At 44.9% G+C, this 24124-nt stretch overlaps 1 protein-coding gene across 1 annotated transcript in view; it reads right to left on the bottom strand.

Annotated features, from left to right (window-relative positions):
• Nucleotides 1-19814, bottom strand: part of ERI1 (exoribonuclease 1) — a 202465-nt gene extending 182651 nt beyond the window's left edge. Inside the window, exon 1 of the mRNA XM_078676421.1 lies at nt 19633-19814. Within this exon, the coding sequence (XP_078532547.1) occupies nt 19633-19698 (66 nt within the window). The 5' untranslated portion in view covers nt 19699-19814. The remainder of the gene's footprint in view (nt 1-19632) is intronic.
• Nucleotides 19815-24124: the final 4310 nt, after the last annotated feature.

Consider the following 24124-nt stretch of genomic DNA (forward strand, 5'->3'; position numbering starts at 1 on the left):
GGGGAACAGACGGCCGTGAAGCAGGGGGCGGGGCAGCGGAACCCTTTGAAGTGGCCTGGCGGCCGTGAAGAAATGCTGCTGCCAGGGGGAAGGCTCATGCATGAGAGCAGGTCACGTGATTGTGATTCAAGTGAACTGTCCAAAATCCTCTGGAGGAGAGCCCTTGGCCTGAAGTTTGGTTTGACTGCATTAGGGCTCTTTTCCTATGAAAGGGGCGAGCCCTAAAAAACACGAACAGAGCATAAAGCATGCCATTGAATTGTTAGTTAGAGGTTAGTGATGAGCACGGCAGGCTCGATGGTAGCACCCAGCAGAAAAGTGGGCGCTGTGTTGATTAAAAAAAAATACGGCACAAGCCTGCTGAAGCGGCCAGCATGTTACACGGCATTTCTTCCCCGCAACCTCTTAGGAGGTGCTGTGAAATACAGGCAGCGGGAAGGAGAAATGGAGAATGTGGGTGGAAAACAAGGAGAAAATATTAGCTATTGAGGAAAGCACCATAAGGGAGAATTAGAGGAGGAAGGAAAAGGGGGGAAATGAAAATTTCAAAGTGAGCAGGAAGAGGAAAGATAAGAGAAGAGTGCAGGAAGCAAGAAAACAAGAGAAACCATCGAAGAACACGAAAAGGAACAGGGAGGGGGGGGGGGAGAGGGCAGAAGTTAAGGAGCCAAAGAAGACTTTGGGGGGGGGGGGGGGAGGGGGAAGCCTGTGGGAGGCTGATGCCTTTGATGTGAGACCAGGGGGGAGTAGAGATGCGAGTCACGGCCTGCGGCCGTGAAGTGTGAACCAGTGGGCGGGGAGGCAGGAGCAAATGGTAAGGGGAGCCTTTGAAGAGCAAGGCAGGGGGATAGAAGCGCGGTCACGAGCACGTGCACTTCTACAAATCCGGGTCGTAAAAAGTCAGTTTTGTGGATGGGTGGCATTAGGTCTCTCTGCAAGACCTAAAAAAAGGACAGCAGAAGAAAAAAAAACTGCACATATGTCCCCGATCATTCTTGGCCTGGAGTTTTATGTAAGTGCGAAGCTAGCCCTTATTTCCATCCCCAGAATGCTGTATGGACTGTAGAAACTCCTGCACTGTTTCAGAGTGAAAAATCATAGCGCACCCTCTATGCAAAGCCTTCAATTTGGACTGCTGGATAAAGCCGCGGAGGCCCCTAGCTGGTGGAAAGAAATTGTATGCCTTTGAACTCCTTTCTCCTCCGTGCCGAAGAGGCAGACATGTCTGAGAAAACTTTGAATGAAAAAATAATCAAAAGACTGGTATACTTTGTCCTGGATGGCACATGCCAAGATCTCATCCTTAATTCTAAAGTCCCCAAAATTTGCGATAATAGTTTTTGGGTATTTGGCACTGGGATTCAATGACACAATGGACTGCAGGGGCGCGATGGGCCAGAGGGATAGTAAGATCGGTCTTCTGTGTTGCAGTTTCTGGGCATATATGCTTAGAAAGGAGGTCTGAAACGACTTCCACTACTGATCGACCGTTCTCGATGCCTTCCAGAACCCCTGTTATGCAAAGGTTACTTCTTCATGATCGATTTTCTGCGTCGTCCACCTTGATTTGGAGGCTTATGAGCTCAGGTTGTAATTTTGTGATTTGGCTCGTTTCAGAGGCATCTTGTCTTCGAGGTCTGAAACGCGCGGTTCTGTATCCGTAATGCGTGATGAAAGTTGCTGGTTATAAGACTGGATGGAGCCCAGCTGAGATTCGGTTTTCTTTTGTACTGCTCCCTGGGACAGTTTCATGCTTTTGAGGTCCACCAAAATTTGTTGTAAAAGAATGTGCGAGGTATCTTCCAACCCCACCATGGTCTCTGGAGTCCTGGGTAGTGTGGCAGACGGGCTTAGCGGAGCTGTCGTAGGTAGAGTTTCATTCGGGACCTCTGTAGCTGTGGTAAACAAAGAAGTATCGTGAAACAGGTTTGTCATATCCTCCTCAAAGAAACACGTTTCCTGACTATCGAGACGTGGAATTGGCTTTGGTGTAGTTAGGTTGGCTATTTTTTTGTTGAGTCTGTGTGTTAAGACCTGAGAATAATGAGTAGGTGCCCTGTTGCACATCTCCTGGGAGCAATTTAGCTGTAGGTGTGGCATTTGAAGCCAACGGGCTAGCTTCTAGTCCCGGGGGAGAGGCCTGGCTTGCTGCATGTAGACGGTTGGCTATAGGATCGTGACTCCCTTGGGCAGATGTCAAATTCCAGGGTATGGCCGACTTGTGGGCCTCTTCTCCACCCGATTATTTTTAGGGGCAGATATTTTGGGGGGCGGGGGAAGGGGGGAGGGGGAAGGAGTAATTCTTAGGTTCCCACTGAGTAGCCAGAATTCCAACTCTTTAGAGAAGGGGATCAGATGATGATTTTTTCGAAGCTCGTGTGGAGTTAGCTACTAGCCGGGTTTTAGCAGTAATGTCCCGGGAGATTATTTTCATATCTTTTTCAGCGAGCTAACGGGGGAGAAGACCTAAAAGGAGGGACACAGCGCACCTAAACCTAGCTAGGCCGCTTCCGCGCCTACCCCCCTGGCCTACTACACACTACAGTACCCTTTTCAAAGGCAGCAGCAGTCCAGGAGATTAACACAGGAGCTTAGATAAATAAAAGGTAAAGTTAATGTCATTGGCCTGAAGGAAGATAGGCGGAGAACTTGAACATCCATAGAGCCACAAAAGCTTCCTACACCAGTGGTAAGGCAGCTGCCTGGTGCTCCGGGTAATGCAATAAACTGCTGATTAGACACACCAGCCGCCGATGGCCTCAGCCGACCCCTATATGGAGTCAGTCTCAACCTCCAAGATAATTCTGGAAGTCTGCTCAAAATCACCTCCAGAGACGGCACCTCCGCTGCAGGAATTCTCAGCAGTGTCTCGTCCTGCACCTCAGCGGCAGAGATCCTGAAAGTTGCCCTCTCCTGCGACGGTGACCGCATCAGCCGCTGAGAAGGAATGCCACCAGCCTCCCAAAAAGATGCGCCCAGCACAGAGCATCCGTTGGACGGCTCCGTTAGACGTCTTCGTGAACGGCGTCTAAAGCAGGAGGACTCCTCTCCTTCGCTGTTCGAAACAGACCACCGCCAGCCACCCAGCCCGCCTCGCCTTCAGTCGCAGAGCATGACGGGAGCTCCGGCAACTCTCGTCCAACGGCCTGTTGGAGGCTTGATAGTAAAATAATGCATTGGCATCACTGAAACCTAAAATGCTGCCAAAGAATAAGGATGTTCCTCCTTTTTTGTTGTTGTTGTAAACAGGCTTCACTTACTTATTAGCATTTACTACCCCTGATGAGGCGCTGAAGCGCTTTCCTTACAGGTAGCCCAGTACTCCTTGGGAGCCTAATGTTAATGATTGAACATATGTGAAGTAAGTATCAGAAGGATAATAGACACTCATGCCACTTCATGAGTTTTTCACTGCTATTTCTGCGGTAGAGATTTATTTTATAGTGACATGAGGTGTAGTTTGGTCCCAACAGTCTGCTTTTATTCCCCATAACCCACGCACCCCATCTGTTTTTTCTACAACCGTTAATTTCGTGTCCCTCCACCCACCCGCTCCATCTATTTCTTCTCCCCATGTGCTCCCCGTCACCACCCCCACCCACCCTACCAATCATGCAATTGAGGCAGGCGTACTGTGTGCTTTTGTGCAACTCGGCATCTTAAAGTAAAAGAAAAAGAAAGAAGTGCTATAATGCAGTCAGCATTGACTGCATCATAGATTTTTTCTTTACTTTAAGCCATATTGCACTGCAGCTTGGCTGCTGTGCAAAACGTAAAAACAAAATAAATAACTATTGACAAAGCCAGTAGATCTCGCACAGGCGAAACTTATTGACTATGCCATTGCTTGCTTTTTTATAATAATAGAGTCGCTTTTGGAGGCCTTCAGAAAAGAAAACCAGGTTGAAGGAATCTGGATTGTAAATAACTCCTACAAAATGGCAGCATATCCAAATGATGTCATTTTCTTAGTTGAAGATGTGCACAACATTCTAATAAATAATACACGCTTGTAATGAGGATAGCCCCTGGGTTTTACAAACTTAGTATGTTTTAGTCAACTCTGCACGGTAATGGTATCCTTTCATGCTGTTTTGTCATTAACTGTAGGCATTGCAAAACTTGCACTGCTTTGCACCCTCGTAACATTTCTTCATTATCTAAATAAAACTTATTAAAAGTTTTACAAAAAATGTAAAATCAGCTTCTTTGCTCTATTAATCGCCCTTCAGCCTAGCAAGCCAAGAAATAAGGCAAGCACAACACTGTACATACTCTCTCAGAGGGAATATCATGGCAAATACCAGTTCTCAAGATGCCCAAGATTATGCATGAGTAACTCAAAAAACCCTGATTTCTCATTTTTGCATTCTAGGAATATAGGATTAGCTCCCACTCACACTTTAACAAGCATTGGCATTGCCAATAGGTCTCGCCTTTGGGACCGTATAAGTGTTTAGTCAGTCAACAATTAATGTTGTTGCAGTAAGGATATTGTGCTGCATAACTAAATACTTATAAGGTCCCAAAAGCGAGACCTATTGGCTATGCCAATGCTTGTTTACTTTGTGCACAGTCATGACACTTTTCTGCCACGACAGCCATGATCAGATGATCAGCAGTGTTGCTACCTAATACATATAGTGAGAAACAAAAAAGAAGGACTAATGTGGGTCCAGGGGCACCATATTGTAAAGGCAAAAATAATCATGAAATATCATGAAAATAATCAAGCAAAATGTGCGAGCAAACACAAAACATTACTAAGTGTGCAGCTAAAAGACAAAACCGTATTAAAGATGAGAGGATGTGGCCTAACGACTAGGGCTGTCGACCTTAGAGCAGGGGAACTGTGTTTGAGTCTCGGCAGGGATGCTCAACATCCTGTGATTCTGGGCAAATCACATTCTCCCTAACAAAAATGAATGTGTCCTTCTGTAATGCAACTGGTGCTTATGCAAAGCTCTCTGATAACTTCGGGTCGAGATCGCACTAGATAAAACTCCCCAAAGAAAGTGAGCAGCCAAACATGCTGATAGGTCCTCAGCTAGTTTTATTTTGTTGTTATATATATTTACTATACCCTATTGTACACTATTATTTCTATAGCACCTTCCTCCCTCTTGTCGAGGCACCAAAGCACCTTCAAGAGGGTCAGATGAGTAAATGCGTATTAACTAGTCCATGGATGGGAGAAGGCTGTTAGCTGTGGTAACGTGTGCTTGAGTTGAATGTTGATATTGTGCGTGAGACCAGGAGTGAGTGCTCCAGACCTGGTGCAGTGGCCCGTATGCGCGTCTTAAGCATGTGCCTATATAGGAATGTGAGGTCAGGAATGCAAGGGCCAGTATAAGCCGAACACTGGTCTGAGTATCCACTGCGCCTGTTTTTGGAAAAGCTGGGTCTTACTTTCTCTTCCGAGCTATCAATGGTTGCCGGCCCTCCTCTTTGAGAGTACATGCCAACGTTTGAGGTTTTTTTTGCAGGAGGGATAACTTGACATGGGGCAGTCCTGGACCCGAGGCTTTTTCTTAGGTTGCATAATTCTAGTGGATTGTAAGAAGATTGTTCCCATCACCTGGACTGTCTGATGTGTGACTGAGCATCCCCCCCCAACCCTGTGTCCCCCCCCCCCAACAAGGTCCTAGAAATATGATGAAATGGTATACTTTAAAGTCCATATGTGCAAATACATGTCCAAAGCGGGCCCTGCTGTTCGTGAGGTGTTTCTGTGTATAATCGGAGTAGACTTTGCCAGGGAATTTGTATGAAGTGGGGCTGAAGAAAATATACTTTTCTTTGTACTTTGTGTTGGGGAGTGGTGTCCGACAATTTCCCCATGAGCTTCTCCTGTGTCAGCGTCTCTGGCGAGGCAGGCACTACAGTGGGAGCATGCTTGCTGGAAGATGCTGAGCTCTGTAGGAGGGCAGCATCGGAGGTCGAGCGGGGTCGCCTAGCCACATTAAGGATCTATTACCAGGACTGGTTGGCAGAGGTAACACAAGCAGGCTTAATGCAGAATCCTTGTCTGAGCGGCTCTTCAGAGTTTACGAGAAAAGGCGAGAAGAAAGGGCGGTGGAAAGCACCCATAATATCAGTGAGCCCTGGAAGGGCATACAAATGGTGATCTAGGGATACCCTCCGTATTGGAGATATGAAGGCAGTAGGACATTTAAACAAGCCCAAAAGGGGCAAAGGGAGGGTTTGGTGGGGCAGAAGTAGGATACATCAGTTGAAGGACAACATGGGAAGCTCTTAAGGCAGTGCACTGCGAGCCCGCTCCCCATAAGAATACTTATCCTGATGTCTTAAACAAACCTCGCCTCCTCCACAGTGCAAAACACATTGCTTTTGCCGGAAATTAAATTCAGATTTGCTATATCTGAAGAAAATCAGAAAGAGATTTAAGTGAAAAATTAGACTCCTTAGTAAATTGGCGGCGAGGCCGTAAAAGCTGCGCGACCGTGAAAGGGATCGCAATCAAGCGCGGCGAGCGATGCGCTTAATGAGCATGACTAGGAAAGCCATATGGCGCCTCTGCTCGTAAGCGCGCGCCCACGCACATGCAAGCAAGCTGTAGGCTGGTTATGGTAGCATTTTTTGAAGCCCTTACTAAAAGTCTCGCCAGATAAGCGCTTGCGCTGGGTCAGGCGAGACCTAAAAATGGAGCACTTTCATTAACAGAAAGCAAAGAAAAGACCAAAGAAACCTCCTCAAGTCTGACATGAAAGAACCTAAACTTTCTTGATTGTGTTTTAGGTCAATAAAGAATGCAGGGGAGAGAGTTACACCGAGCCCAAGTCTAGGAGCATTGTGGTCAATGATCGGTGGGGTAATTATGAACACAAACTTGATAGTATTGAGCATGTGCTTGGTGAAGGGTAGACTTTAAAAAATATATATATATTTCCAGAATGCATGCCTTTAGCTTTTTATAATAGTCTGTGGTGGGACAGGAATTTCCCCTGCATGATATACAGGGAGTGTACCCTTGCCATGGCTGCCTGACTGCATCTGAAATTGGCATCCTGAATTTTTTGTGCTGGGCCCTGCCACCATGCAAACTTAGCGTGTGTGCATAGGACTAAGCCTGTCCATGGAAGTGCAACCTCTATAATCTGTTTTGTGACTTGAAGGGGAGCACCAAGGCACCAAGCGGGCCATTAAAACAGACATGGAACTACTGTCCATGTTCTGGATTGATCATATGATGAGGTGGTGACAGCATATCATGTTTTGTGTATTATTAGCCGTGACCAGACCTTTTAGCTATATGAAAGGAGTGTGTGATCCACGGACCCCACCAGTGTAAACCTCAATTGTAGTCTGAACTTCAGGTTCTTGCATTGACAATCTAGGTGAGACTCAAGTGTGTGCCTTATGGGATAGATTTTTCACAAAGCTATACTAGTAAGAGTCCATGTCTGGTGAGCATCTTAGTTCTGGGGCCAGTGGGATCCATTTTGGATGGTGCCCTTATGTAGCAAGGCACAAGAATGAGGGTTGATACCCGATTCCCAAGACACTGGTAGAGTACTGACTGTATTTCTGAAGCTGAAGGGTGGACATTTTGCCACTTAAGTAAGGGAGGATTCAGACAGGGCACTTCCATGAAGTTCTTGTTAGCAAAGGGCTGCTGATCAGTACTTCTGGGGACTGCTTTTTATCAGATGGTAGGGTTGAGGGATGTGAGAACGGGATTATATTGCCACTGCGTATATAGTTTTATCATAGGAAGAGCGAATTTTTCTTTTATTAATGCCTTTGGCATTATTGGATGAATCTTTAGGAAAGTTTACCAAAAAAAAAAAAAAAGACAACCCAAAAAAAAAAGTCGTCTACCTCAGCTTCCTCCTGGGAAGTTTCAGGGTGATCAGTGAAGCAGGGACGAGAAGAAGAGGGAGGGTCCCAAAACCTTGCTTTCCCATTTTAATTCACATAGGATAATTTTTGGGATCCAATACGCATTTTTTAAATAGAGCAAACTGATTGGTTGACAGACTTTTTCCTCCCCATCATCGGTTGTTTCGGCCGCACAGAACCGAGTGATCAGACTGGCTGACTGCAACATCAAAGAAAAACGTTGCAGACGTAATTACAGGACCCACCCACGTGGGGCTGGGCCTCAGTGGGGCTGGGCTCAGAGGCTGTGATCAGTGATGTCATCAATGAGGTCATCAATGATGTAATTTAACATGACCTAAATTATGTCATATGTGAGTGTAGGAAAGTAGGATCTACTTCTTATGGTTACCCTCACTTTTTGCTTGATGTGATGCTGTTTTTGACTATTCTGACTGGGGTTCTGCTAATCAGGTCGCCAGTCTATCTGCTTTCTCCCTAAATTATTGTGTTCAGTACGTAGGTACATCCTAGATTGGATACTGGGTTACCTGCTCAAGCCTTAGTATACTGTATGCATGTACCCTGGGCATAGGTACCCCAGAGGTCTCCCTTGGGCTGAATCATGTATTTCATGTATATCATTGCAGCCTGTGTAAGTCGGTGCATTCACCACTTACTAAAGATATAGGTTTACTATATCTGAGGGTCACTGCACTTAAAACCTATAAGTCACCCCTATAGCAGGCCTTTGCAATCCTGAAGGCAGGGTGCTTGGTTCCAAGTGAGAGGGTGCCCCTGCATGAGTAGGACACCCCTGTAGGCTACGGAGTCCATTCTCCCGGGTTGTCACTGAACCTGCTATATTGCGATAACCATCTCGAAACCGGCTGTAATGGACCCCATCATGTTTGGTATCAAAAATTTTGCAGAGCCCTCCATTAGGCTCTCAGTGTTAAGGGTGCTAACCTTCTAGTCACAGATAGCACAAAATGGTTGCTGCCGAAAAGAGGCACATTTCTGCCCTCCTGACGCTGAGCCAGAGGAAGGTAGAACAATAGGCATCCTGTCACAGGGAGGTGTGACCAACTTGAAGAGAGGATTTAGTGTATTGGGACTGGGTGGGAGCGCTCACCAGCGCCTGAAAGTCTGCATGAGGAGCACGTGGATAGTCCAGTTCAAGTCAGGTCTGGGAGCCGTTGGCTCCTGCTCTGGTGCAAAATTGGACAAAGGACATGGGAATAACCTCACCCTTGTCCAGACCCTGAATCTTCCCAACACTTTCCCTAGGGTATTTAAGGGCTCACCTAGGTGTAGGTCCCTAGATTCGTCGTGGGATAAGATTCAGAACAGAAACCTCTGCACTTCTACCGTCTGGGCACTCTGGACTTTGTTTGGGCCTGCCTTCGTCTCCCTTTCAGTCTGCTGCATCGTCTGTGCCTGTTCACCATACAGGATCCTTGCAAGACCTGTGGAGCATCTAAGACACTTGAAGGAATCTCCCGTGAAGTGAAGGAGTCACTTCCCTGCGTTCACAGGCACCTCAAAACTGCTGACCGGTCTGATGATCCCAATCTCCTACGGACTCCGAAGGGCTCAACAACACAGGTGGTAGTTTTCTACGTCCCTCGAGGCTTGAGCTGTCCTCTCACCGAGTTGGAGGTCAGAATCCCTTGTGGTGGCTGCATTAACCAAACCCCTGTGCACTGTGTAGTTTTGCAAATGCAAATCCTTTTTGGCAACTTTGTGACAAGTGCATTGGGCTCCAAGTAGCCCCAACCTCCGGCAACTTCTTCAACCAAAATCTTCAGCCACACTGCCTCATGGGCACCGTGGCCTGCTCCTTTTGGTGAGCTGCTCGAGGTCCTCTCGCGACTCCTGTGCCTCCGGCCTGTGGGTCCATTTGAGAGTCACCTTTGTTTTCCTGAAGCTCCCCCGATTGCTCAGGCCTGCCCTGACTCACCTGCTTGTGGTGAGTCTCCTGGGCCTTGCTGGTCCCAACTGTGCACCTTCTTGACTACCTGCGTCGGTTGGCATTTGCCAAGGCTTGTTGGTGCGCCCACCGGACACCAACCCCATAGCACTCCACATCCTTCATGGGACAGCTCATATCCGGGTCCTGGTCTTCAGCAGCGTCGCATGGTCAACACAGCTGCAGAGTCAAGGTCACCGTCATCATTCCTGAAGCACCCGGGCATTCGTCTTCCAAGTTTCCTGGTCATTCCCGAGTGACATAGACTCTGTCCCCTCTGCTTTTAGGTACTCCTCGTCAAGAATCCACGTTTGGATTCACACAGACACTTTCTCCTCTTCCAGTAGTGGCACTTTCCTGAAGTCCTCAATTGGGTTCGACAGCAGTTTCTGACACTACTTCACACATATGCACCTGGCTTCCCTAGTGTAGGTAACGTCGGTACTATGGTATCCACGGGTGGTGTGGCTTTCCAACCTTGTCTTCCACAGGTTTCTTCTGGGTCACTGTGAAGAGTCATTAATCTTTCAAAATCAAACCGTGACTTGCATGGAGGACACGGCTGTGTTCCCACACTGCACAAGCTCTCTGTGGAGTCCCTATCTACTCACCTTGGGTGGTTCCTTGCGGTCCCAGTAATTCTACGTCCTCTCGACACGGTCTTGACTCGAGTCTTAGTTCTTACACCACTTTCCTAGTATATGGCTTGGTCCTCCCTGGGGTACTGTGTATTTCGTGCTATTTACTGTCTTGCTTTGCTCAAGTACTGTGTGCATTGTGTTTATCTCAGTGTTGGGAGATACTTGGACATTCTAGAGAGTATTATATAATAAATACATATTTTTATAAATACTTGTGTGGTTCTTTTCACTCAATCTATACTATAAGATTGCATTCTGGTAAATCAAGCTGCTTTACACTCATTCTGGACTAAGCCTGAAAGCTGCTCTCCACAGCTACCACTTAGAGAGCTTTCTAAGACTGTCTAAGACCTCTTAAATCACCATAAGGGTTGTCTGGACTGGTGCAAGGTGCCCACTTACATTAGTGGACATCATATACCAGGCCAGCCGCTCCTAGTGAGGATATAAGTTAGGAACGGTGGGGGCCCAATTTACAGGTACCTCAGTAAATTGGTGAATTTCAGTGCCTTTTTGGATTTTCATATTTATTATTTTATTACAAAACTTAACTATAATGTCACTTTAAACTTTGTCTTTTCCAGTGAATTTCTAGCGAATTTCTTTATCCAACGCAAGCAAAAATCTTATTTCCCTACCCAACTACAATGTCACTTTAACCTTTAGTTTTTTCCACGAAAAAATATAAATACCTTGTCTGCTTATACCCTATTAAAAGATAAACCCCCATCTGTACCTTAAAATGTACTGCTATATTGTTCATCAATTGCTATATTGTATAGTACCCAATTGAACCTCGCTAAATCCTTAGTATTATTGTACATGTACATAATAATTTGTTTAAAATGCATTTTATTAGGCGGTGTTGTACAGGGAACATTTTAGCTTAACCGTTCTAATAAGCACAGCTTAGTTCTGTCAACCTTTTGCTCCGGACACTAGTAACAGTTTCTCAAGGCTTCTCAAATTCTTCCCACAAGAAGATCCTAGCACCTGCTCATTGGTGCTTATCTGTAGGTTTCTGCCAGTCACCTGTTCTGTTTCCATTTAGTTGCACTGAAAAAATGAGTAGAAGGGAAGCCCTAAAATGTATGGATTTTAGCATTGCATTCCTCCAATTGACCATGGGGACAAGATCTGGTCTGCTGATTAGTCACCTTGCTTTCACATATTTTTTTAATGCAAACTGCTATATTTAAACATGTTACACCAGTGCTGAACCTGATAACTTGGCCAGACAGTGTGAACATGTTATAACTAAATTGAGGTGAAGTCTAACTGTATTTACCGTATTGTGCTTGCTAGCTCTGCATGTATGGTTTTGTATTGTTTGTAACATGATAAAGTGGACTGAAGTGGTCACCTAGGAAGAGGACAACAAGAACTTAAAAAGTGGTCAGGTAGGTAAGAATGGGAGGAGCCCAAAAGCAAAGAATGTGTGTGCGCACAAATTCAATGTTTAGAAAGAGTGGGCTCTACAAATAGTGCAGAGATGGGGATGATAGGCAGGTATGTCTAGACCTGAAGACCGAGCACCTCAAGGATGGCTGTGTGTGAGAGAGAGGCCCTCTGATCCAGCTACCCCAGTTGCTATGCCCTTCAAGCACACAATCAAAGGTCAGCAAATGCAAGGCAACCTGCCCACACTATATAACGCCAGAACGATAAAGCCACGTACCATTCTGAAACAGTGGGGGCGACTTACTAACAAGAATGGGAAGAAATCCTTTCCTGAACACAGTACCTTTGACATAAGAGAATAGGGAACTTGCCAAAGTGGTTAAAGTATCCTATGAACAAATTACAGGCTGAAAAGCGGCTGCTAAATCTTAGAGTGACACGAGGAGGCCAACAGACACAAACATGAATCCAAAGTCTTTTGTATGAAATAGGCTCAGGAGAAGCTGGAATATAAATAACCTACCTTAGATACAGATTTAGGACTTGTGCTCCTACAGCTCCCCCTCCTCCATATTTATTCCCCCAAATCGTTGATTCTCAAGAGAGAGGGAAATCACGAACTACAGGGAGGATTTACTGGATGTTTTCCTTATGCCTACTACATATGCATCTGGAAACTGAGCAGGGCCTGCAGGTCTACTGGCGGATAGAGTTGGAGAAGAAAACGTGCAAGCAAGTCCTGCAATGCAAGTAACTGACAGCAGAGAATCAGGCGGGGATACAGACTCCGCTACTCTGAAGCAGTCTAGACCAAGCGTGTGCTTGGTCCCAGCTCAGAGTAGAGATTCTTGCGTGCGCAGCCCACTACAACTTGAGAAAATATAACAAGAACTGCAGACCTACTGGCTGGGATACGATTCCCCAGAGAGGAGGGGGGGGGTTGAAGCCTCCCTTCAACTCTAGTGATGCAGACGACACAGAGGCCACCCTGCCCGTTCCTCATAGCTTTCTTTCCGTGAGACTACCTCGTTCCAGGGAGTGGAGTCAATGTCCATATGTTCCTTGGACTCCATCTGATGTAATGAACATTACAAAACAGTTCCTCAATATTAGATAAAACTCCATCCATTTCTGTGAGGAATTGTAAAGTGCATTTTTCGTGTACACATCGAAATTGGACTGAACCAACTGCTGCAGTTAGTGATACTCACTGTGAAGTGTTCTCCTAGAGTCTGTGGTAGGAAGAGCTCCCCTAACCAATCCAGACGCTGCTCTCTGTTAACCAGCATTAGAGGAGCGTCAGGATTGGAGGGAGCTGGTGGCACCGACCCTCCATTAGGCCCTCGAGGACTATGCTTGCTCTCCACCAAGGAGTCCAAGACAGCTGAGTGGAAAGCTGCAAAGTGCGCATGTCACTTTGGCCGGCGTAAGACAGCCGGCCAAACTGACATGCGTACTTTGCAGTGTCTGGCCAGTATTCCATGCTGCCACTCGGCAACAGAGGACATGCCACCATTTCTCCTGGCTCAGGTGCAGGCTGGCGGCTACTGCGAGCGGCACAAGGTGTTCAAAATAAAAGGGCAATGAAATAATTTCATTGCCAATTTATTTTTGAACACCTTTAGAGCGGCTCGCAGCAGGCAACGCTCCCCTGCACATACAGAGAAGCCGCTGCTGCTTAGGGGTCAAAGTGATTCAGACATTGTTGTAAAAACTATACTCCATGAAGCAACCCCTATAACATAATCTTCCCACTGACCAGGTATTTCATAAGTGTTGACATCAAAGGAACTATGCACATTTCGGGCCAGATGTACGACCCTTGTAAATGATGCCTCGCAAGTTGCGCTCGATTGCGAGGCGCAATTTACAATGTACTACAATGGGGGGGCGCAAAATTCGAGGCGCATGAATATTAATGAGCCACTCGCAATTAGTGACCCCATTGGGAATGGCTGGCCCTCCTAGGGATGGTGGCCTGCGGGGCTCAGCAGACCACCATGTCTGAGACTGTTTTTCAATAAAGCAGCTTTTTTTTTTTAATGCAGCCCGTTTTCCTTAAAGGAAAAAGGGATGCATTTAAAAAAGAAAAATGAAACATTTTAAAGAGCAGGCAGTGGGACCACAGCCTGCCCCTAAAAAGAAAATTTCCCCTGCATCTGCAAAGGTGGCTTCCCTCTTGCGAGTGCATTATCACCCTCTTGAAGAGGGTGGTAATTTGCGAGTGTTTTGCAACTGCAATCGTAAAACATTCATACATGGCTTTGAGGTCACTATTAGGAAGGGAACACCCCTTCCTAATAGCGACTCGCAATTCCTAAATAGCGAGTAACAAATAAAGTGTGACTCTCTATTTAGGAATTGTACATGGCCCTGTTTTCATTTTACATGCGCAAAAGGGTCGCAAACCCATTTGCGCATGCAAAAATAGGGTTGTTTATCTGGTCCCTCGTCTGTTAAAAGAAAGCCTACACTTCTCGGTCCCAAATATACGCTGGGATCGGTTATCCTGGCTAGATCATCGCCGCTATCCAACACTTTGATCTTCCCTGTGCGACAGAAGACAGTAAGTGTTGCAATCAACCTCCAACACCTCCCTTAATATGCACAAGGAGGTAGGTCATATTAAGAAAAAAGGGTAAAGAAATTACATGAAAGGCGGCTATATCCATAAAAAGGTCATGGGATGTACCTCGAGTACAGAGGAACTGATGGAGGCCAATAAAAAAAGACTTATTGTACAAGCAAATACCGATTCAAGTTTATAGGGTTCTGGTGGAACAAAATATAATAATTTCTAAGATGTATGGTTCTAAGTTGAAAAAGCAGCGTCTACTGCGACGATACATATAAGTGCCGCCGAAACCTTAAAGGGCGGATGGGAGCATGGAGTCCAACTCACCCCCATCTCTGTCTTAAAAATGTATTCACCGATGCAGACACATGCTCTTCCACCCGTAAGGAATGGCCACCATCAGTTCCTCTGTACTCGAGGTACATCCCATTACCTTTTTACGGATATCCCCGCCCTGAGGAAGGTGAGATCTTCAATAGGTCGTTCACCGAAACGCGCGTCGACACTGCATACAAAATCTTCTGTGGCCCATACAAAATTTACCTTCTCATTTGTTTTTTTTCCTATTTTCTCATTTTGAACAACATTTGGATGATATTTTTTATCACAAAACTAAGATCCTGGTTTACAAAAACAGCTTTATTTATGTAACTACTGTTTATGACAACTATGGTCCCCTGTATCAAACATTGCCTTTACCGCTGCTAGTATGAATGGATCCCTGAGTTTCTGGACAGATGAGATTGTGTGTTTATGAGTCTGTTGGTATGAATCTGTGAATGAATGGGTTGTTGAGATGTTATTTATTGAGTCTTTTGATTATCTAAGTATAAAAATGTATGACTTGATTATTAATAAATTTTGATATGTTTTGAATTTATGACTTTTGCAGGTCTCTGTTGATAAACTCCCAGGAAGCTGGCCTATCTATTGGCGACCTGTTAGCACCTGCTTGATTAATACAGGTAGAGACTTTTTGTATTAATAATTTGTACATGGAATTTTATGCCTTGCTTAAGGGCAATCCCAAAAGGTTTTTAGTTCCTAGACCACTCCACTGAATAGGATCAATGCGTTAAGGTCTCCTTACGATCACAGAAAGACAAATATGTTGTCTCAGTCACTCAAATGATGAATATATAGACTGCTTGAAATTAATATGCTGATTGGCTCTTAAAAGCTCAAATTTAAATCCAGAAACGGACTTCTTACATCGTATGTGGCACTCCACAACCTTACATTGCACCCCGGCTCCTTGTAGCCCTCATTCTGTGTCATGGGAGTTTGTCTCTGTGTGTCAAGTGAAGCCACTTTGAAGTGTATGTCCCTCACGAGAGACACAGTTGTGGAATGTCAAGACATAGCATTCTACATAAATTAACACCATACATACACACTCGCATGGTCTTGCATCAACAAAACCACTGCAGCAGGAGCAGGTCTGCAGAGTGCACTCACAAGTATCACGGGAACCGTATTTTTACTGAGCAGGTAAAACTGGGCCAAGCTGTGAAAAACACAAAGACTGCCTTAAGAACCTTAGACTTTGCCCCAGTGAACTTGTGGTGGGACGAACTATTGAACTGATCTATGCATTAGCCATCTGGGTTTCCAGAGTGAAAAGCACCTGTGCCCAATCAAAGGCTACGCCCATATTACTTAAATTAGACTGTAAACATTAGAACTCCTAGAGGAGAAAAATGACACCCTAAGAGGTGTATCACTGCGATTCGTAAATGAGATAGCAGCGCTTTAATTCTGTCCCTACTTGAGCTGTGTATTCTCTCTTTTTGCTCTGATCTGATTATAGTACTTTCTAAGATAAACCCTATGCTGGACAATACCCGATTTTGTCTGTTTGGATCGCAGTTCTACACTATCTCCCTAAGAAGCCTCTGACTGTTGGCCTAGCTACGAGAGTCAAGTGTGGAAGGGGCGCACTTGGCCCAGTGCGCAAAGTTATAGAAGGACGGACCCGAGGATGTCAGTGGGAAATGACTGCAACAAACACAGTTGTGGCCCAGAGGTCCCGGTCTGCCCTGTGGCCCCTGAATAGGGTCTGACAGTCAGTTACTGAACATTTTATAAAATGTTTAATACCAACTCTTTATTTGTCCTGCTACACTGGATAAGCTTATCAGATAAATAAATCAGTTTGCTTTATTTAGGTCGCACCTTATTAGAAGTACTTAACAGTAAACATTTAAAAACCCAATGTAAATCAATACTCAAGTAATCTGTATCAGATGGACATAGGGTTGACTCCACCCTACAACATCTCGGCAGAAAACGTTTACCTTGTTGAACTATCCAGTCAGGTTTCGATTTTGCATGATTACCGTCTGTTGATCATGGACTTACCTAATTTCACTGGAGTGAACGCCTGCAATGCTACTTGCTGTGATGTCATTGATATTAAATGTTATCTGGCATTTGAACTCTCCCTGTGGCATGTGTTGGGCTAAAAATTGTGTGATGTCATTCCAAGCAATGTTAATTATATTATCTAGGTATTTAGCTAAGCAGTGGACTCAAGAGTTTGGGTCTGCGCATTAAATACTCCTCCTTCACTTTTGTCAAATTCCCAGTTTCTACCACGATAAATTTTTCTTGCACGCGGAGTAAAATTCAACGGTTACAGAGAACTGTGCTGCAGCAAAGTGACAAAATATCCAGCATTTGAGGACAGTTTTGGGAAATCTGCCAGTATATTTTGTCCAAACCACATAAGTGTATCCAGTTATAGGAGAGGTGAGTAACACATTGCAACAATTGCTCATGCTCAGGGCACGAGTCGAGGGTACACACGTGTGGACAGCGTTCACCCACTATTTTCAAATGGTGAACGATGTCCACCCTGCCAAGAATTTGGGCCCCTCTGAATAATGTGCTGAACTCATCCCTGCGTAATTTCCAAACACCGGGACACTTTCAGCAGCGCCTGCACATTGTCTGCTTTCCATCTGCAGCATGCAGGCGGGGACAGGGCTTTCTTATTTAAGACTCCTGCTGGGCCCTTAACAAAGGCCAAATTTGAGGGGTCCTCAGGCCTCCTTTTGTTCGAGTGTCTTGGCTGGGAGCAGTCAGGGGCCTCCTACCCGATGCAAACGAAGCAGAGGGGAAACAAAGGCTCACACCTTCTTAGCACTTCACACATACTTGAGAGACAGCTTTTCACTTTGTTCAGTCCTTGTTTAGGAGATATGCATGCACTGTAAGAATGTCAGATTTGTTGGTCTTTCCCAGTATTTACACAAAGCAAATTGCATTTATATAGAGCTTACTACACCTGAGGAGGAATTGAAATAATTTAAGTACCACTATTTTTTCTTGTATAGCCCTACTCATCCCACTGCAAGGTGTCAGGGTGCATTACATCAACACTTGCATATTACATGTAAAATAAATTATATAACTTTTTTAATTAATGTACAGGATGTGTTACATAAAACTGGGGGATTGCAAGGTGTAGAAGTCACATATCATCTTCCATAGCTCACTGTGCTATTATAGATTTCACTTCCCAGCACACATCTATTATTGTTCCTAAGGTTTCCCGATTTAGCAAAGTAACATAAAATATTTTTAAATCACAGAAATATCACAGTCCGATAAAATTATAAACACTGCTTTTTCTTCCTTTCGGTGTCTTTATTCTTATAACTTTTCAACACTGCTCCCAACAGCCAACACGTGTTTCGTCGCGTCAGGGATGTAGTCCTGCGACTTTCTCAAGGCTAGTAAATCCATGTATTAAGTCTTTGGCTTGAGGTGATAATTCCAGACAACAAAGGGTTTCTGTTCCGTGCGGTGTCCCACTTTTAGATTCTATTTTCGTTCTTAGTTCACTTGTTAGTTTTAAAGGTCACCAAGCTCTGTGTATTCTGATCTCTATCTTATCTGACGCCCCTCCATGTCGTCAGAGTACGGCACCACAAACCAAAGACTTTATACTTGGATTTACTAGCCTTGAGAAAGTCGCGGGACTACATCCCTGACGCGACTAAACACGTGTTGGCTGTTGGGAGCAGTGTTGAAAAGTTATAAGAATAAAGACACCGAAAGGAAGAAAAAGCAGTGTTTATAATTTTATCTGACTGTGATATTTCTGTGATTTAAAAATATTTTATGTTGCTATGCTAAATCAGGAAACCTTAGGAACAATAATAGACGTGTGCTGGGGAGTAAAATCTATTTCCATAATAGCGGAGGCTTTTGTCTGTGGAGGGTGGTGGTTCTCCACACCTTGCAGCACCATCAGAATTACTTGAGATATTTAGATAAACTGTGATTCTTCCCAGGGGCGCCCTATACCTAATAGCACTTTTTGAAACAGTGTAACACTTTGCTATTATACTCACAATGCTCCCAAACGTACACATGATAGACCTGCTAAACATATATATATATATGAGAGCTTTAGATCTGATGTCACTTCTTGTGATGCCACTTCCTGTAAAGTCGTGACTTGTGATGCCACTTTCTATTATGTCAATTCCTGTGATGCCATGTGTGATGTCATGCGCTGTCACTTGCATACTGCCTAACTAGGTTAGCCCCCCCACTTCTTTTATAGGACGTGTACCCTGCTCATGCTCACACTTCAGTCAGAACTTTTCTTTAGACAGCACAACAGGATAACAGATACCTCAAGCACAGGTGCTGATTTTTTTCACGTCATCATCACCACCACTCAGAGTGAAAACCAATATCTGACTGACGTGGCATGCCACGTCCGCCATTCTATGATGGGGTGCTTAACTTTTGGGGCACGGCAAATCCCTTTTAGTTTTGTGACATGAAACCCTCGCCTGACTGGGGAAAAAGATATGTATGCATACAGACTAAAGTCATCAAGATCTGCTGACACCCAATCAGTCTCCTAACTCTGCCTTTTCTCACCTAGCAGTTGCCATGTGTTTCAAAATAGACCTAAAAAAAAATGCCCGTTAACCCTTGTTACTAATCCATACACGTCAACAAGCCGTTTCGTTAGTACAGCAGCTGTCGAGCTAGAACTCTAATTCATTATGAGTGGATTGCCCTAGTTTTACAAATCTAGTCACCTCAACCGGCCGGTAAACTGTAAACTATGTCGACCTATAGAGACCCCTAGTGATCAAACCACAACAACGGCGCCCCATTTTGACAACAACAACCAAATTCCCTCGCTCAACCGATCTCCACGGCTCTGCTCTCACCGGCGAAGGGCTGCCAGGCTGCTCGCCTTCCTCTTCCTGGGGCTGGTTCTCTTTCTGCTCTTCCATCTCGCCGCAGCGCCCCCGGAGCTCCCGCCAGCCTTCTTCCACCTCAGACCCCCCGACAGAGTTAGCAATTCTAGACTCGCGCGCGAAATGTCAAGCGTCACTTCCGCAAGGATTCCAAAAAACAGCTGATGGAGCCCTAGATACAAAGGAAGGACACACGGACTGGAAATAAAGAGTGGCGTGTTTAGAATGGTTGGGGAAGAATAAGCTCCCAACAAAAATGCTCTATTAACTTTACCCAAAAAATGTAAAAAAGTTCTACGCCATAAAACAAGTAAAATTATTTTATGTTCAACGCCAGGTGCCCAGAGGTTTAGTTAAAACATCATTTTAGGTGATTATTTGACTGTGCTTCTGTATAGTGCCGCTAGGTGGCGGTGATGTATTGATAGACATTTTGAATGCAGACGCATTACATCTGTTCCCACATTTCCACTTGCGAGGCCAACGGTGATACGTCCAAGATGATGTAAAATAAACGTGTCTTGTTTCTTTACAAGTTTCTGACAAGCACGTGAACTCCTGGCTAACCAGTCGCATAAGACAACAGCTACTTTTTCTACCAATAAGATGAGGGAGATGCTTCTCATGTGTTAATGTTGTAATTTTTTGATAATTTGTTTCATGATCCATTACCGATGACGTCATTTAACTGTTTCACTGCTCGATATTGCTTGGTTAACCGGACGCTAGGCTTATATATAAACTTTGTGGAACAAATAGGAGAGAGGTATAGAAAATAAAATATGTGGAATTGTCCCCTTTAACGTACATTTAAATCGAAAAAGTTTTAATAGTGAGAAAGAATTCATTTTCGCTTAAAACTCAGGACCCATCTAAATCGGGGTGTTGGTACCAGCGACGTAACACATGTTTCCATATCCCCCATGGTGAGAAGGCCCCTGGGCTATTGGTTGTGAGACACCCTAGCTGTTATCTTTACCCCATACTGGATGCATACATTTTAAAAGCCTTCTGAGACAAACTTTAAAAAACATTGTTGTTATGAAAGTCTGTGTTGTAGTGAGACACTCAACAACCTAACTCAAAGTCTCTGCTCCCTTGGGCTTCATTACTCCCATGGTGGTGTGGGAAATCTTTGTGCATTTATACAATTTTGCATTATTAAATGTGCAGAATGTGGGAAAATTTATGTGGGTTTATAAAATATGCATTATTAAATGTGCAGAATATTGCTATACATGTGACTTTATATGTATATACTAATATAATGTGATTGAATGAATGAATGATTTTTCTATTGCATAATTACTTAAAATCATTGCAAATTGCGACACAGTATCAAAAAGTAACAATTAAAACATGTCTTGCACCTTTTAATGAAATAAAGTTTTACCCTTAAAGACGTGGGTAAAAATTGCAGTTAAAAATTGGCTTAAAAAATTGTCAGAGTCCTGTATATAATCATTGATTGTGGGCAAAGAGTCTGTTTGATGCATTACAGTGTGTCATGGGCCCCTCGTATTCCAACTTCTGGGGGGAGGCCTCATTGTATGTACCCTTCTATACTGACAGGATTCCCCACATTTTGTGTCTATATTATTTTCAATTAAGACCTTCGAGCCATGTTCATAAAATTGCCAAATTTGGTCTGATCCGAGGGCACTGTGGAGGACAGAGCAAGGCAACTACACCAACGCATTTTCTGATCCCATGCATTAGAAACATTGGTTTTAGCATTTTGCATTGGTACTGGAGTAGAGCGGGGCAGCAGCATATTAGGTGTGCCAGTGATTCTGCACTGTGGTTACATTGCCTGCATCTCTTTATGTTCTTCAGGGTTTTCCAGCCGGGATTCAGTTCCTTAATTGGTAGTGGCACTAAGCGCTCCCATTGAATTTCTTTTAAGCACTTTCTTCCTAGGGCGCTGTTCATGTATGGCTGGATGTTTTTTGTCTCATATGAGTTCATTAGGACTGCCAACTCTCCGATTTCCTTGAATCTTGCTGTGCCATCCTTCTTTGATAACTGGATGATTTGGTTGTTTAGAACCTTCTTAATTGCTGAGCCTCAAGACAGGACCTCTGCCATGAGTTCGGTCCACCTTCGAATATCGTTTTCAGTACCTCCTTAAAGGATCCTTTCTGGGCTTTTAGAGTCTTAAACCAGAATTTTACCAGGGTGCACGTACATTCGTATTTTTGTTGTACCAGGTGAAACTCTAAATGGATCAAGCCCAAAAAGCCTTTTATAGCACTAGCACTGGGCTTTTTCCATGATCTTTTCCATCTTCATTGGAATGCATGTGATGCATACCCCGCAAATGCGAGCAATTTAGATTTTGTCACCCTCCTTATAGGTTCCATGGTTGGGCTGCGTAATTTGCCCTGTAGCTTGCACAGGTCATAGATGGTGTCTTGTATATTTACTTGTGTCTTAGACAGCTGCGTGGTTGCAGTCCTGCCAAGTGCTACGCATCACAGGTTAGACTAACGCATTTCAGTGGAGTGGTCCGCATCACCGCACTGAGGGCCGGGAGAGCGCTGGCTGTAATTAATAGCTCCATTTTGCTGGAGTCGAGTGGCAGGCAGCGCCTGGTGCATGTGTGGCAGGGGGGCTGGTTGAGCTCATTATGCTTGTAACAGTGTAATAAAACAATGTGGAGTCGTCCGTCCCAGTGCTGCCCGGGCCGTAGTGCACATGCAAGCAAGCCCAGTGGAATTCAAATATTAGTGTCTGCTGCCCGCAATGAGCTTTCAGCGTAATTAAATCAATGCCGCGACTGGACCAATACGTGTTGTTGCTATTCTGTTTTTTTTAACCACACAGGCCTGCCTCCTCCTGCAAAAATCGAAAGCAGAAGGTAATATGTAAATATGTGTAATATTTAAGAGCCCCCTTTTAAAGGCCTTTCAGATGAATCAGAGATGGCTGCAGCAGACAGTTATGCGGTTTCTTCTCGGAATGTGAAGCACAGGAAGGCTAGAAACTGAAATGATGCCGAAATGCGGGGCCCGATTCTCTTCTGGTAGAAGTATTTTGACCAACTGAAGCAGACCTATAGGTGTGCCAAAGATCACGAAAATGGCTAAAAACAATTTGAATTGACAGGGAAGCATCACCTTAAAGAGGAAATTAAAATCACAAACATGACATTTCAATACCGGTAAGACAATTTAAATAATTTTTTTTAAATAATTTTTTTTACAAGTGCTGCGTCCGTACGATGCTGAATAGAAGATATGAGAGAGAGTGCTTTTTTTTTGTTTATATGACACAGGCATCATTAGTACATTTAAGTCTGATACCCGTGCACCTTGGAATGAATGTGTGTGTGGAAGGGCTCGATTCACGATCTCAGCGTTTTTTGAAGAGACATTCTTAAAAGTGGAAGTTTAGTCTCAAAATGGTGGCGGATTTCTCGGGCTTTGGCCCCGCCTGACGAATTGCTTAAGTTCTCATGGAGTCAAAACCGGACGGGGAGGATGGGGTGCGGGTGGCTGTGCTGTCACCAACTGAATTATCTTCCAAAAATCAGCAGGTGCAGCAGCAAGGGAACTCGACACTGCATGAGGAATAGAGCTGGATCACATTGGGACCTGCGAGCAGAGTGATTGCATGAACCCACAGTAACGGCAACTGCCGCAGGCCCAGTCCCCCAGGAATTGCAGCTGCTGCCCACGTATGTTAAATGATAGGAGGACAAGACGTCTCCTGCCTAACCTCCTAGACATGTGCTCCCCTGTTGTGTGTATGGTGGTATGGGGCCTGTGTGCTGTCACGTGAGAGCAGGCACGGAGTGCCTTCATCAAGCGCATGGGTGTCCTGCACAGTGCCACACCATGAGCCAGGCCCGGACTGGCCATTGCGGGCACCGAGAAATCCCCCGGTTGGCCGCATGGGTGGGGGCCGGTTTTGGGCCCCTGGGGGCCGTTTTTGTTACAGGGCCGTTTTTGCAGCGAAAACCGGCCCTGGCAAAGATCGCGGTTGCACCCCCAACTCCCTGGTTAGGGGGCCGGCCGAGCACTTTGCCAGGGCCGGTTTTGGTTCCCAGTCCGGCCCTGCCATGAGCTCTCACCAAAACTTCAATCTAGGCAGTGCTGTACTGTACAGTCTTCAGAGAGGAGCATCATCTCTGACACTGTGCCAGCCTGCCCTCTTCAAATCGACAGCTGACTCCTTTCTCCACATGACAGCGACACTGGCTGAGCAGCCGTCTGCAGCCAGTGACTGTGACTCCACATACAGCTCAGCTACAGTGGCAGTCCAAAGCAGCAGGCAGTATTTTCCCAGCACTGTGAGACTTGGTAAAACAAAGATAGGGATTAATATTGCTGCTGATGAAAGGTCGGAGTTTTCATCTTCTGGTAGTTTTGACTCTCACCATAAAGTATCGTCAAGGGTTAATATGCCTTCTGCAAAGAACGTGTAGCAGCATATCACAGAACTGCATTTTATGTAAATA

Source organism: Lissotriton helveticus, chromosome 2_1 (assembly GCF_964261635.1).
Source record: "Lissotriton helveticus chromosome 2_1, aLisHel1.1, whole genome shotgun sequence".
NCBI lineage: Eukaryota > Metazoa > Chordata > Amphibia > Caudata > Salamandridae > Lissotriton > Lissotriton helveticus.